Source organism: Medicago sativa, chromosome 7 (assembly GCF_051527215.1).
Source record: "Medicago sativa cultivar Bolivia chromosome 7, Bolivia_mono, whole genome shotgun sequence".
NCBI classification, from domain to species: domain Eukaryota; kingdom Viridiplantae; phylum Streptophyta; class Magnoliopsida; order Fabales; family Fabaceae; genus Medicago; species Medicago sativa.
Window position 1 is genome coordinate 77,140,963 of NC_140755.1, and position 13,056 is coordinate 77,154,018.

Genomic DNA, 13,056 nt, shown 5'->3' on the forward strand with positions numbered 1-13,056 from the left:
AATATTATTTAATTATCAACGATTCAATTACAAATACACCATTAAGCTTTAAGCCAACACATGTACTTGTTCAATAACCTAATAAAGGACATGCAGATATATTTGATGCAATACTAATGCTTAGACACATGTAATAATTAAAAAAAATAGAACATAGTATTGTTAATGGTTTGGTTGAGGGAAAAAACTGAACTTAAAAAATAGTTCAATGAAACTGAATTGAACAATTTATTATTTATCTTAAATCGAACCAAACCAATTTTTACGTTTAAAGCATTAAATAGGGCATTTACAAACCAAACTTTTAACATTTACAAAATAATATGTTATTTATGTCAATCAACCTCTTTCACAAGCGACTGAATTGATATAGTTTAGTAAAATCAACGATGAGAAAAAAGTAATACGCAAATATTTATTTACTTTTAAAATTAGACGAGAGAAAAAAGTAAAATGTTAAACAGTGCTTTGGTTAAGTAACAAAAACAAGTAAGTTTTTTATGGATTCTTTAACCAATACCTCCATGAGTGTGTTTGGATAGGGGAATGTTTTGACGTAATATAATATTTTGAGGGAATTCAAAAAGTTTTAGTTGAATTCCATTGTTTTGATGATATTTAGAGAATTTTTAAAATGGTGAAAATTTATGAAGAATTTTGTTCAAGTTAAATTTAGAGAATTTCAAATGACACATAAAAACTAAGAATTTCAAATTTCTTCATTTTTATAATTTTTTCAAATTTTGCATTTTGGTCCTCTCATTTTCCAAAAATTTCAAATGGACCCCAATAAATTTCCAAAAAACAATAAGTTGACCATAATGTTTTTGAAAATTACAAATTTAGCCCTCAGTTTTTTCAAAATTATAAATAGACCCCTCATATTTTTTGATATTTTCAAATAGATCCTTAATTTCAATTTTTGAATTTGGTTAAAAATTAAAATTTATAAATTTGCCCAAAAATGATGACAATGAATTTTTTTATTATTCCATCCTAACAAAAATATTTAGAAATGAAAATAGTTTATTTGAATGATTTAAATTGTCTAAAATTTTAAATTCGTAAAATTTTTCCAATTAACTCATCCAAACACACTGCCAATACTTAGCTTCAAAATTCACAATTTTTTGGAATTTTGTTGGGGTTAATTTGAAAAATTTGATGACTAAAATGCAAAATTTTAAAAATTATAAGAATGAAGAAGTTTAAAATTCTTAATTATTAGGTATCATTTGAAATTATCTAAATTTAACTTGAACAAAATATTTCATAAATTTATATCATTTTAAAAATTCTCTAAGTTTTCATTTAAAAGTATTTGAATTTCCTCATTAAATTATGTTATCTCAAAACATTCCCCCATCCAAACACAAGCAAAACTCTAGAAAAACTAATTAACATTTACTTTGAAAATTAAAAGTATCACTCGTTTTAAAAAAATATTTTTTGCAAATATTAATTTTCAATGGGTTCATTCTTTTCACTTCAAGTACAATGGCTGTTCTTGGGGACAATGATACGCCACGCGTTGCACTCTCAACCCTCCTTTCTCTTGCCTATGATGCCACTAGAATATGATTCCACTATAATTTCTCAATTTTAATCATTATTATTATCCAAGAAAATGATTATTATGAACAAGAAAATAAAGAGAAAAAATTCTTTATTCAAAAAAATATGTAACAAAGAAAAACATGTTCTCTATACTTTGCTTATTATCTGAGAGAGAAAGAGAATTCCATGCATGACAGTCTGAAATTAAATTATGTTTCTTAATATATATTCTAACATGTGATAAGGCCACTCTCACCTTTCAGTTCTCATTTTTATTATCAACATAGCACCAATGGCTATAAGTGGTTTAATTTCCAACAGAAGCTTCACTTCTTTCATTGCTTCAGGTTCATTTCCTCAACCACTTTCAATTTTCCACTAAATTCATTTTATTTTTTCATTCATTCATTCATTCATTATTATTGTTGTTCAATTTTTAAATAAAAAAATTTGGTGGCTGCCAGCATTTTATGAATTGTATTATCTACTTTTTGTTTGTAATTTGAGTTCATTTTTATGTTTTTATTCCTGTCTTTTTGTATTAATTTTTTATGCTTATGAAATTTATTTAGTGCACAATTGAGCTGTAGATAGTAAAAACAAATTTTCCCACAAACTTTTCATGGTAAGAGGAGCAACTTCTCCAATGCTGATGACCCTTTTATGGATGGTGGCAATATTTGTCTATGTGGATATGAATTGATACTTTGATAAAAACTATGGTTAGAGAGAAGATTGTAGTTTCACTTTCTTTGTAGTTTACTTTAGGCTTAATAGCAGTTTTTGCCCCCTAACTTTAACGAAGTTGCGATTTTGGCCCCTAAGAAAAAAACTACAAAATCGCCCCCTAAGTTTTGCATTTGTAGCAGTTTTGGCCCCCCAAGGCCAAAAAAAAATAAAAAAATAACACGTGGCACCTCACTTAGGGTGCCACGTCAGCGTAGACCGAGTCAAAATTGGCCTTGGGGGCCAAAACTGCCACAAGTGCAAAACTTAGGGGGCGGTTTTGTAGTTTTTTTTTCTTAGGGGGCCAAAATCGCAACTTTGGGAAAGTTAGGGGGCTAAAACTGCTATTAAGCCTTTACTTTAATTAGAGTAATGCTGCTGATGTTCAGCAAAGCATGGATATTATTTTAGGACTTGTATAAATTAGTTTGGATTTTGCACCTCTTGAAACCCTCTAATTTTGGTTTATGTGGATCACTATATTTTAAACTAGGCTTAAATGTAGTTTTGGTCCCCTATTTTCACCGATTCGCGATTTTAGTTGCCTCATTTGTAAATATGATTGTAGTAACTCTTTGATATTGGCAGGAAATGTATATCAGTTAAGAAAGGATCTATCACTTCAAAGAGGAAGCGTTTTTAGTGTTCAGTCTGGTGGCCAGATTGCGAGTAACCCTTTTGCAAAAAGTAGAAGTCATATTGAACAAAGAGAAGTATACGGACTAGGAGTAAGAAAGCTCAGTAAGATAAATAAAGTCTGTGTTCATTACAGTTCAGAAGAATATGACATTGATGAAACGAAGGTAGATCCTGTGGCATCTGATGAAGGAACAGGCGAAGCAATTCTATTGGAAGGAAATGGTTCGCTGGTATCTCCTTGGTGGCAGCAACTTCCTAAGCGCTGGCTTATCGTAATGCTGTGTTTTACAGCTTTTCTTTTATGCAACATGGACCGTGTGAGTATCTTATCTTGGTATTCACAATCTAAATTACTATGTGTACAATGTATGTTTGGATTGGTGACGGATCTTTCATTATCGCTTCCTGATGCATGTGCTGTGTGATTTTGTTGAAGCTTCAATGTGTAGCTTTCACACTACCGTGATTTTGCACTGTGATTCTGTCAAATTTACCGCTAATCCAAACACACTGTCATATATCTTAATGTCTGCCATGTCTCAAATTTCGAATGTAGTTGTGTTTTACAATTTTCATATTGTTGATTATCGAGTATATATCTTAATTCACAAATTTTCCTTCATATTGTAATATACAGGTAAATATGAGCATTGCGATACTTCCAATGTCACAAGAGTTTAACTGGAACAGTGCAACAGTTGGCCTAATTCAGTCATCTTTTTTCTGGGGCTATCTACTTACTCAGGTGTGATTGCTATGGGCACTTCATAGATCACATTAGCCTAACAAGAATTGATTTCATATATGCAGTAACCTAGCATAACATTGTTATGTTATGATGGTTTTTTTCTTCTTAGATTCTTGGTGGTATATGGGCAGACAAACTTGGTGGGAAGGTCGTGCTAGGATTTGGAGTTGTATGGTGGTCAATGGCAACAATTCTAACACCTATTGCTGCAAGAATTGGGCTACCTTGTTTGCTTATTATGCGTGCCTTTATGGGAATCGGTGAGGTTGGTACATTCTATAGCAATATTACATGTTTCCAGTAACTAGTCATATGGTTAGTTTATCCATCTTTTTCGTGTTATGCAAAACCAATTATCAGTTTTGCTATGAACTTATGAGTATATAAGATTAAGTTGTTTCTCTAAACAAATTAAGTTGTATTCAAATACAGCCAAATCGAAGATAGTTTCTCTTTTGAATGGTCTCATGTTCAAAGTCCGTGTAGAGTATAGCTTACTAAAATAAGTTTATGAGCAAACCACAAGCTGTATTTATATGTTATTTTTTTCAATGACAAATGTTTGTAAGCAAGTGCTTATATCATGAAATATGTACTATTAAGCTCTTTCAAACGCCCTCTTAACACAAAATAATTCTAACTATTTGTTTTCAGGGTGTAGCCATGCCCGCCATGAATAATATACTGTCCAAGTGGATTCCAGTTTCGGAGAGAAGCAGATCACTTTCGCTAGTATATAGCGGCATGTACCTTGGTTCTGTGGTAGGCTTGGCATTCTCACCTTTTCTTATCCAAAACCTTGGGTGGCCATCAGTGTTTTACTCATTTGGATCCCTTGGAAGCATCTGGTTTGCCTTTTGGTTGAGAAAAGTAAGTCAGCTATCCCTTAATTTCGATGAAATCTACTTCGTGTATCTTGTAGCAACACCATATCACTATTCATGATATGTTAAATGGAAGGGGCACTCCTCCTTTGTTCTTTCTTGGCAAGTAAACTCATTTCCTTTCCAGGCATATAGCTCACCAAAAGATGACCCGGATCTCGGGGTAGAGGAAAAAAAGCTCATCCTTGAAGGCGGCGTATCGAAAACATCTGTTTCGGACATTCCTTGGAAATTAATTCTATCAAAAGCACCAGTTTGGGCTCTTATAATCTCTCATTTCTGCCACAATTGGGGAACATTTATTCTATTAACATGGATGCCTACTTACTATAATCAGGTTATTAACCTATGCTTTGTATAATACATTTTTTACATCACTTTCTACAGTCCATTGAATCAACAAGCTAATTTGTCATTTTATCAGGTTCTGAAGTTCAACCTCACTGAATCTGGGCTCTTATGTGTTCTTCCATGGTTAACCATGGCCGTGTTTGCAAATATTGGAGGGTGGATAGCCGACACGTTAGTTAGCAAAGGTGTTTCCATAACAACTGTTCGAAAGGTATGATAACCACTTGTTACTGAAATATTGTCATGCCAGATCAACAACTATTACAAATAGTGTTCTTAACAGAATGCCGTATAGAAGGAAATTGTTCGGATTCATTTCACACTTTAAAATTATTCTGCTCTTAATATATATGGATAATATGGCAGATCATGCAATCAATCGGGTTTCTAGGTCCTGCCTTTTTTCTTACGCAACTGAGCCATGTCAAAACACCCGCCATGGCAGTATTGTGCATGGCATGCAGTCAGGTTTGAGCTAGATCAACATTTTCCTTTAGTTTGAATTCCTCAAATTTTGGCACTTTTATGCCAATACAACATGTTTGCATATGATTTCCATATATGCAGCCACCTAATTCAAACCATAATTTTTTTTTTTTTACAGGGATCGGATGCCTTCTCACAGTCTGGTCTTTATTCCAATCATCAAGACATTGGACCACGCTATGCTGTGAGTAATTTCTTTTACATATACCATGACCAGTAAAATTTCATAGTGCGTGAAATTCTGGAACAGATTCCATTATACAAGTCATCACTCAGTTATTTTGTTTATTCAACAATATCTCTGTATCAGAATGCTCACGAGTTTCAATTTCAGGGCGTATTGCTGGGACTATCGAATACAGCAGGTGTGCTTGCTGGCGTCTTTGGCACAGCTGCAACTGGATACATACTTCAAAGAGGTCCGAGAGTTCTCCACATTCATTTCGGAGTTTACACTTCTTTGCAATTTATATATCATTGGTTTCACTTATATGTGATTTTTCATTGCAGGTTCTTGGAATGACGTGTTTAAGGTTTCTGTTGCATTATACATAATAGGCACACTGGTATGGAATATATTTTCTACTGGGGAGAAGATTCTTGACTGAAGAGTGTGATGATGTAAAGGAATGTGTGGCCTATATATAGCAAGGGATGTATAGAGAGAGATACCATGGAAGTTTTCACCAAAAACCGTGGCCTTGATTTTAACTTCTCACTTTTTGTATAAACAAATACCTCTGAAGTGAGTTTGCATCTAAAGTAAGCAAAGGAATATCTACACTAATATTATAGTGAGATGAAATTACAGTACATTTCAAATCAGTATTAGATGGACTTGTTTATTTTAGAGCCACACTCAGTTTATAAGAACATTTCCCCCTTTTTGCAAATACCTTTTCTGCACATAAAATTTGACACAGGTTCCTTCCACATGTAAAACATTGTCTATTATCTATAACCACAATCAAACTTGAAATATATGTTATTTGAGTAGCTCTACCTCATAATATCTAGATAGGTACTTGATTGCTCATTTTTTATTAGACCTATAACAAATAACAAAGAAATCAGCATATCTATCAATTTTCCCCCTTTAATTTTTTGGTCTTTAAGCATGCGCTCAAGGTCGTCAATTGTCATACACAAGATATAAGTGCATCCAAAAATTTCCCTAGAGATAAATATCTTTAACAAGGTATTGTTAAAGATATTTCGTTAGTCTACCACTCTATCCAAAAGGCATGACAAGACAAACATAACACCAGCAAAATATGTCAGCAAGAACAACAGTCTATTCCCACCATTAAACTTCCATCCAACCTTAAGGCATTCCCTACTTCTAGGACATCAATAGTGTTGATATGAAATTTGGCAAGAGCACAAAATTTATGCCACACTACAAATTTTATCAGTTACGGGCAACATGATTTCAGCATCTTTCCTACTTGCAATCAACAATATTACAAACACTTTTGGGGGCAATATTGAAGACAGAGAGCAATAAAATAATTCCTAGAAAATACACTTTCCATCTATCTAATGAACTGCAATGGCCATAGTTATCCATTCTACCATTGGATTGGTTCCAAGCAATCTTAGTAATCCAGCCATTTCATGTTAATAACCGAAGATCATATTGAAGGTTGTAGACCGCTCTTGGTAGATCTATCAGAACAAAATTTGAGAACCAAGCTCCGCGAAGCTGTCATTGTTAAAGGTTACTAACTTCTGTATAAATACTTTGACAATGGGAACTTAAGGCTCCTTGCAACCTGCTTAAACAATGTTGAAATTATTATCCTTTATTACACATGTACGCGAGCATTGAATTTCAAATACACAAACAATAACAAAAAAAAAGAGTATTACGTGAGCGAGACAAAGATGTTACCTTTAAGACCAAGTCTTCAGATATAGTTGATCGATACCGAGTTGAGCCTTCAATTGGGCAGCTTTTTCCCTTAAAAATAAAATTAGCATTGCAGAGAGTGGATAGCTGCAAAAGAACGTCAGACATCAGCGAACCGCTACCACATTGAGCTCCTAGTTCTTCATTCTTTTGTTCATCTTCATCAGCTGGGTCTTCTGCAACAGAAACAATGCACTGAAAGATGGCTATCAACCTCTCCAGTGGAAAAGTTCCAGGTCCTTTCATTAGTAGTTCCTCTTCCAACATTTCCTTCTTTTCCAGCGCTTTTTCAGTGGCCCTGTATGCATCAAAAAGCATATTCAGACAACAACAATAAATGAGCAATGCTCAATAAGAATGAACTATGGGAAGATACCTAAATCTTATCAATCAACTACAAAAAAAAAAAAAAAAAAAAAAAACAAAGCCATTCAGACAATGGTTGGAACTTCAATAAATAACTCTTCTCACAGGAAAAAATGAAAATGGAAATAAGTAAAAGAAAAATAAAACCAACAAAAGGCTTCATTCAAATAATAAAGTATTAAAGTCTAAAAAATTCATACACAATATTGTTTTCAGCACATCAAAAAATGGTTTGAAATCGCCATACTTACTTCCTCTTTCGCTTTCGATTATCAGAACCACCTTTGGAATCAAAAAGTGAAGCATCAAGAGTAGCAGGGTTTCTAGAGGCAAGAAATGCTGAAATAAGAAGATACTTTGCACTAGTAGACATGTGAAAATCAAGATCACCGATTTCCTCAGATCTCTCCAATCTCTTCAGATTCCCCTTATGCTTCGTCTCTTTACCAGTTTCAACTTCACTCGAAGGAGCAGATGAAACCTTAAATACATCGTTCAAAGAGGAGGCAATATGCGGCTTGATATGATTGAATAGCCTCCTCTTCATGTCTTCACTAGGGACAACTCCTTTTCCCTTATCACTTAGAGGTTCACAATATTTTTCAAATAGTGGCTTTAATGCAGTAGACAATTCACCAACCTGCCTAGTAATTCTACAGAAAGGCTTCAGAGCTACACTGCATGAAAAGAAACAAAATTCTTCAATATATCAGATCATGTAATGCTTAAAATGGAATCTGATATTAGTGATAAAAACAAATGTCTTACTCGAGAAATGACGAATACAACTTCTGGTTTGCTTGGTTCCTCAATAGGATTTGACGAATATCACCTTCTGTGTAATCAGGAAAGTAAATGGGGATAGGCTCCACATAACCCATGTTAGTGTAAAAGGTATCTGGTGAAGTACTGCTGATGAAAATCAGACCAACCTCAGGCATCTTTAGCATATCATAGAGATTAAACAGCAAGGGCAATATAGTCGAGCTTTTATCCCAATCTCTAACAAGATGAAAATTGTCAAATACCAAGTAGATCATGTTTCCTGTTCCCCCACCATGTATCTTCTTTTTCGGGATCAACTTCTCTGATTTCTCCTTCAGATTATTTATAACACCGGTTAATGTTTCACGAAGAAAATTGACAAAATCAGACGGTCTCTCACAGCGCTTCGCATTAGCATAACAATTGGCAGCATTTTTTCTATGGAGAAGTAACTGATTCAGAACAGACTCGAACAAGATACGCTGGTTATAACATGTCCTACAACTAGAATAAACAAGAGGCCTATTGAGATGTCTGAATAATTGAAGAATGATACTGGTTTTTCCCGTAGAAGCACCTCCATAAACAAACAAAGGAAGTAATGGGGAATTCAACGGTCCCAAAAGACGCACAATCTCGTGAATCTGACTACTTCTTCCAGGAAAACTAGAAATTATATCATCTAGGCTAATAGAGTCTCCTCCAACTAAAAGGTCATTAATTGTCAGGGATTCAAGGCTGCTGTTTACTTTTGCTGCAGGTACAATATTTGAAGTGGATGGCGTAGATAAAGACCTTGTCGTTCTTCTTGGGATTTGTGGGGATTCCTCTTTATCCATGTATCTTAGTTACTAAAGAACTTTATTTCTGATCAATGAAGGAATATTCAGTTAGAAATGAAAAATGCAAACACCAACAAGTAGTAATGCAAATTAGTGGTTAAGGTGGGAGATCATATTCATATCCAAACACACACTTGTGACCCAAAACACAATAGTATACCTTAAAGAAGAAATGCATCCTAAAACAAAAAACAATTGATTCTAACGTGTTTGGTTGCTCTTGAGTAGAATTAATTCTACTTGATTGAAGCTATAAATTGAAACTTTTGATTCTAGAATTGATTTTAACACTCAAATTTATAGTTCAACTCACTTTTAAATAGAATTAATTCACTCAAAATCAATTCTTATCAATGCAGAACCAAACATACACTAAGGGTATCAATTTATTCATCCATCCACACCAAACTTCAATCCAGAAGCACAAACACATGCACGGTCTCTTAACTTCTAATTAAAACAACATTATGAATAATCTATGAAACACTGACATATAAACTAAACATTGACACAGACACAGACATGTAGACACCAGTAATAATTTGATAAAATGTAATCACAAGCGTCGGTGTTATGCCGGTGTCAGACTCACAAGTGCCTTTAATATAATAATTACAAAAAGAAAAAGAAAAAAACTACAACTAAATTCAAAAACCCTAAAATCCCATTCAATGAAAGGTAAAATTTGATACACACTGACACACACATTTCAGTGCAAATTGAAGCTATATGAAAAAGTGATTACACTGTTCAACGATGTGGTACCCAGAAACAACACAGAAATGTAAGTGGAGAAAATCAATTGAACAGCAAGATACCCAACAACATCACACGGTGGAGAAGTAGATTCGAAAACGGAAGGGGAGAAGAACTTACTCTTGCAGTCGCAGAAGAAGGATCGGTGAGGCGGCCAAGCGGTGCTGTCACGGCGGAAGAAGGATGGCGGGAAAAAGAGAGAAACTTCCTTACAACCTAAATACTCGCAGTTGCATGATAATCTTCTGTTCTTTTTTGTTCTTTTTCTCTCTCTCTCTTTTGTTCTTTTCACTCTTCTTTCTTTCTTACTTTTTTTTTTTGGTTAACTAAATAAAATATAAAGGAGATAAAAAAAAACTAAATTGTCTTGTTTATTTTTAATAGATTAATTAAGTAATCAATGCATGTAAATATTTAAAATTCGTTTAGTCTCTATAAAAGAAAATTGTACTTGTCAATGTAAAATTTTTTCGTCAGCATTTCTAGTGTCCGTAAAACTTTTCATTAGCATTTTTAGTATTTATAAAATTTCTAAATGTTATTCACACTACACAAAATTTTAGGGTTGGGCGCCGTTAGAGTTCACTAAAATATATCATATTAAGTTAAATTCAATATTCAAATGATCTGCAAATCCTAGTTTAATTGACAAAAGTGACAAAATTATCAAGCCATATGTTATGATTAGAGTTTGAACCCTGACATCACCACTTAGACGTGGGTTTATAATGCTTTTGACATTTCTTCTATCTATCACAAAAGTCAATATTCAAATGTATAAGTTAAATACATTTTCTGTAAAAACAAATTTTGAATATATATATTTTTTTATAATGAAATATTGTTCCCCTAAAAAAATTTGCTATAGTCGTTTGCGTATATAATTAAGTTGACAGATAATTAGTATTGTAATTTCATGGAAATGTTGTCAAGTAGGAATTTGACAACGTGGATGGAATTTGTTTGTTTTGTCTTGTAGAATTAGCTTCTTTTTTTTTCTTTTTTCTTTTTTTCTTTCTTTCTTTCTTTCAAATATTATAATTATTGATACCAACAATATTGAGTCTAAGAGAAGAGATTAGATCTCCATGACATCTACATCATGTATATTTTTATCAAAATTTTATTTACAACTCTCTTTATGATTTGTGTATTGGTGACAATGAGTTTTCGTGTAATTTTTTTTTTACTTACATGTATCGTAAGCACTAAGTATGTATGTGAACATTTGCATCACTACATGGGATTGGGATCTGTTAAACCCAGATATCTGATGCGATACGACATTGATACTAATTTTTTTTAAAATTTAAGATACGATATCGTCGGGATATTTTAATAAAAAATTATATTAAAACTATATGTTAATACTCAAAATACAATCTTTGTACTAAAATTCAAAAGAAAAAAAAATAGACGTCAAACCTAGACTAAATAGACATAACAAATAGTAACAACATTTTCAAAACAACAAAAAAATACAAACAAAAATATAAATATAATAAGTTCCTTAAAAAAAAATATAAATATAAGTAATATTGATAATAAAGAAAGTGAAAATATCATACAATTATATTTTTTTAAAATAAAATTTAATCTCCGGATACTCTCCCAATACGTATCGGATATGTATCAAATGCACTATCCGAACAGGAGAGCACGTCATCTATATGGGCTTCATAGCACAGGACACATCGCTACAGATCCAACTATCGTTCACATATGAGCTTCAAAATTGCAAATAAAATAGCTGGATTCATAATCTCTAAACCATAATATCAGCCTTCATTCAATATTAAAATGCTTAACCCTTGCACCATTTCTTATAAGCTGAATCACTTATTAAGATCATCCACCAAAGAAAAATTAAATTAAGGAAAATGTTAACCAGTGCCCTAGGGGCATTAGTTAAGGCCTTTAAAAGGTAACTTATCATGAAAATACATGTAATCAGTGTATCAGAAATCGAAATGTTTGATTTTTTTATAAAATAATTTTTTCTTTTGGGATCCTTAAAGAGTGCTCCGAGGACACTCGTTAACAAGACCCTTAAATTAAATTTGTCTTGAATTTTACTTCAAATTGATGTTTGATAAAAAATAAAATTAGATAATCATTAAATGCATATTTGAGAGCAGTCCTAACAACACATTTATTTAGACACAATCTTGAATACTAGTACATTTTTAAAAACTGGATAAGTTTTTGGGAATGATATACTTTTAAAAACTGGATAAGTTTTTGGGAATGATATACTTTTTACAAATAACAAAGTTACAAGACAATTTATGTAACTTATTTTATTGCCTAAAAAAATGACTCAAAAAAAAAATAGGAAACTTATTTTATAAATTGACCAATTACGCGAGGACAAGTACTACTCTTTGTATGATGTACATGTACGTTTTTTAGTGTGTCTGTGTAGGCCCCCATCTATCTATATCTATCTATATAGTGTATAGTACTAAATATTAGTGAGGCGGGACCTATTGTGGGTTGACTCGACCAATTATTTTTGGAAATAGAAAGAATTTCCAGCGGAAGGTGCTATATTTGGTGGTAGAATCTCTTGCAAAAGTTAGGTAGAATACCACTATACCACTAGCTACTTATAAAGGCTAAATCTAAACTTATACGCAGCTCTGCCTTTTGAACCAAACCAACAATTTTTGACATACTCATGTAGATGTAGGTGAATCTAAGCATTTTGAAAGACAAATTATCTACAACTATTTTGAAAGACAAATTATCTAAATGGCACCTCCATTCAATTGCACTTGTTAATGTGAATTTCAAATAAGTATTTCATCAATTTGTATGCAAGAATCTCTGACTTGTTTATGTTTTCACGTGTGATACTTTGTTGAATGGTATCTACCGAAACATAAGCATATGCTGATATCAGAAGGCAGTGTATTTTAGAAACTCAAAGTTCAGTAACCGTGAATAGGAGCGCAATATGTAGTTGAATTCATCTATTTCGGGACCAACAGCTAGAGTAAAAGGAAAACTAAACACCCGCCA

General features: G+C 32.8%; 2 protein-coding genes across 2 annotated transcripts; one reads left to right on the forward strand and one right to left on the reverse strand.

Moving 5' to 3' along the window:
• The first annotated feature begins 1,617 nt into the window (after positions 1–1,617).
• On the forward strand, positions 1,618–6,284 carry LOC146908709 (ascorbate transporter, chloroplastic-like). The gene is made up of 11 exons (XM_085729795.1): positions 1,618–1,904; positions 2,872–3,239; positions 3,560–3,667; positions 3,780–3,935; positions 4,325–4,540; positions 4,682–4,891; positions 4,979–5,116; positions 5,272–5,373; positions 5,510–5,575; positions 5,726–5,810; positions 5,902–6,284. Exons 1-11 carry the CDS (start codon positions 1,850–1,852, stop codon positions 5,997–5,999), a joined length of 1,602 nt encoding a protein of 533 aa, XP_085585921.1. The 5' UTR covers positions 1,618–1,849; the 3' UTR covers positions 6,000–6,284.
• A 382-nt stretch (positions 6,285–6,666) lies between these two features.
• ORC5 (origin recognition complex protein 5) lies at positions 6,667–10,294 on the reverse strand. Its single transcript, XM_085729794.1, has 5 exons — positions 10,153–10,294; positions 8,438–9,301; positions 7,921–8,346; positions 7,286–7,601; positions 6,667–7,166 (listed from the first exon to the last, which is right to left on the reverse strand). The coding sequence occupies exons 2-5, from the start codon at positions 9,271–9,273 to the stop codon at positions 7,116–7,118; spliced, it is 1,629 nt and encodes a 542-aa protein (XP_085585920.1). The 5' UTR covers positions 9,274–9,301; positions 10,153–10,294; the 3' UTR covers positions 6,667–7,115.
• Between the last annotated feature and the right edge of the window lie 2,762 nt (positions 10,295–13,056).

Coding starts and splice junctions, on each gene's coding strand:
- ORC5 (XM_085729794.1), bottom strand. CDS start 9,273: ATGGATAAAGAGGAATCCCCACAAATCCCAAGAAGAACGACAAGGTCT. Junction 8,347..8,437: donor TTGTATTCGTCATTTCTCGA/GTAAGACATTTG, acceptor CTTTTCATGCAG/TGTAGCTCTGAAGCCTTTCT. Junction 7,167..7,285: donor CTGAAGACTTGGTCTTAAAG/GTAACATCTTTG, acceptor TTGTTTAAGCAG/GTTGCAAGGAGCCTTAAGTT.
- LOC146908709 (XM_085729795.1), top strand. CDS start 1,850: ATGGCTATAAGTGGTTTAATTTCCAACAGAAGCTTCACTTCTTTCATT. Junction 1,905..2,871: donor CACTTCTTTCATTGCTTCAG/GTTCATTTCCTC, acceptor TGATATTGGCAG/GAAATGTATATCAGTTAAGA. Junction 4,541..4,681: donor TTGCCTTTTGGTTGAGAAAA/GTAAGTCAGCTA, acceptor TTTCCTTTCCAG/GCATATAGCTCACCAAAAGA.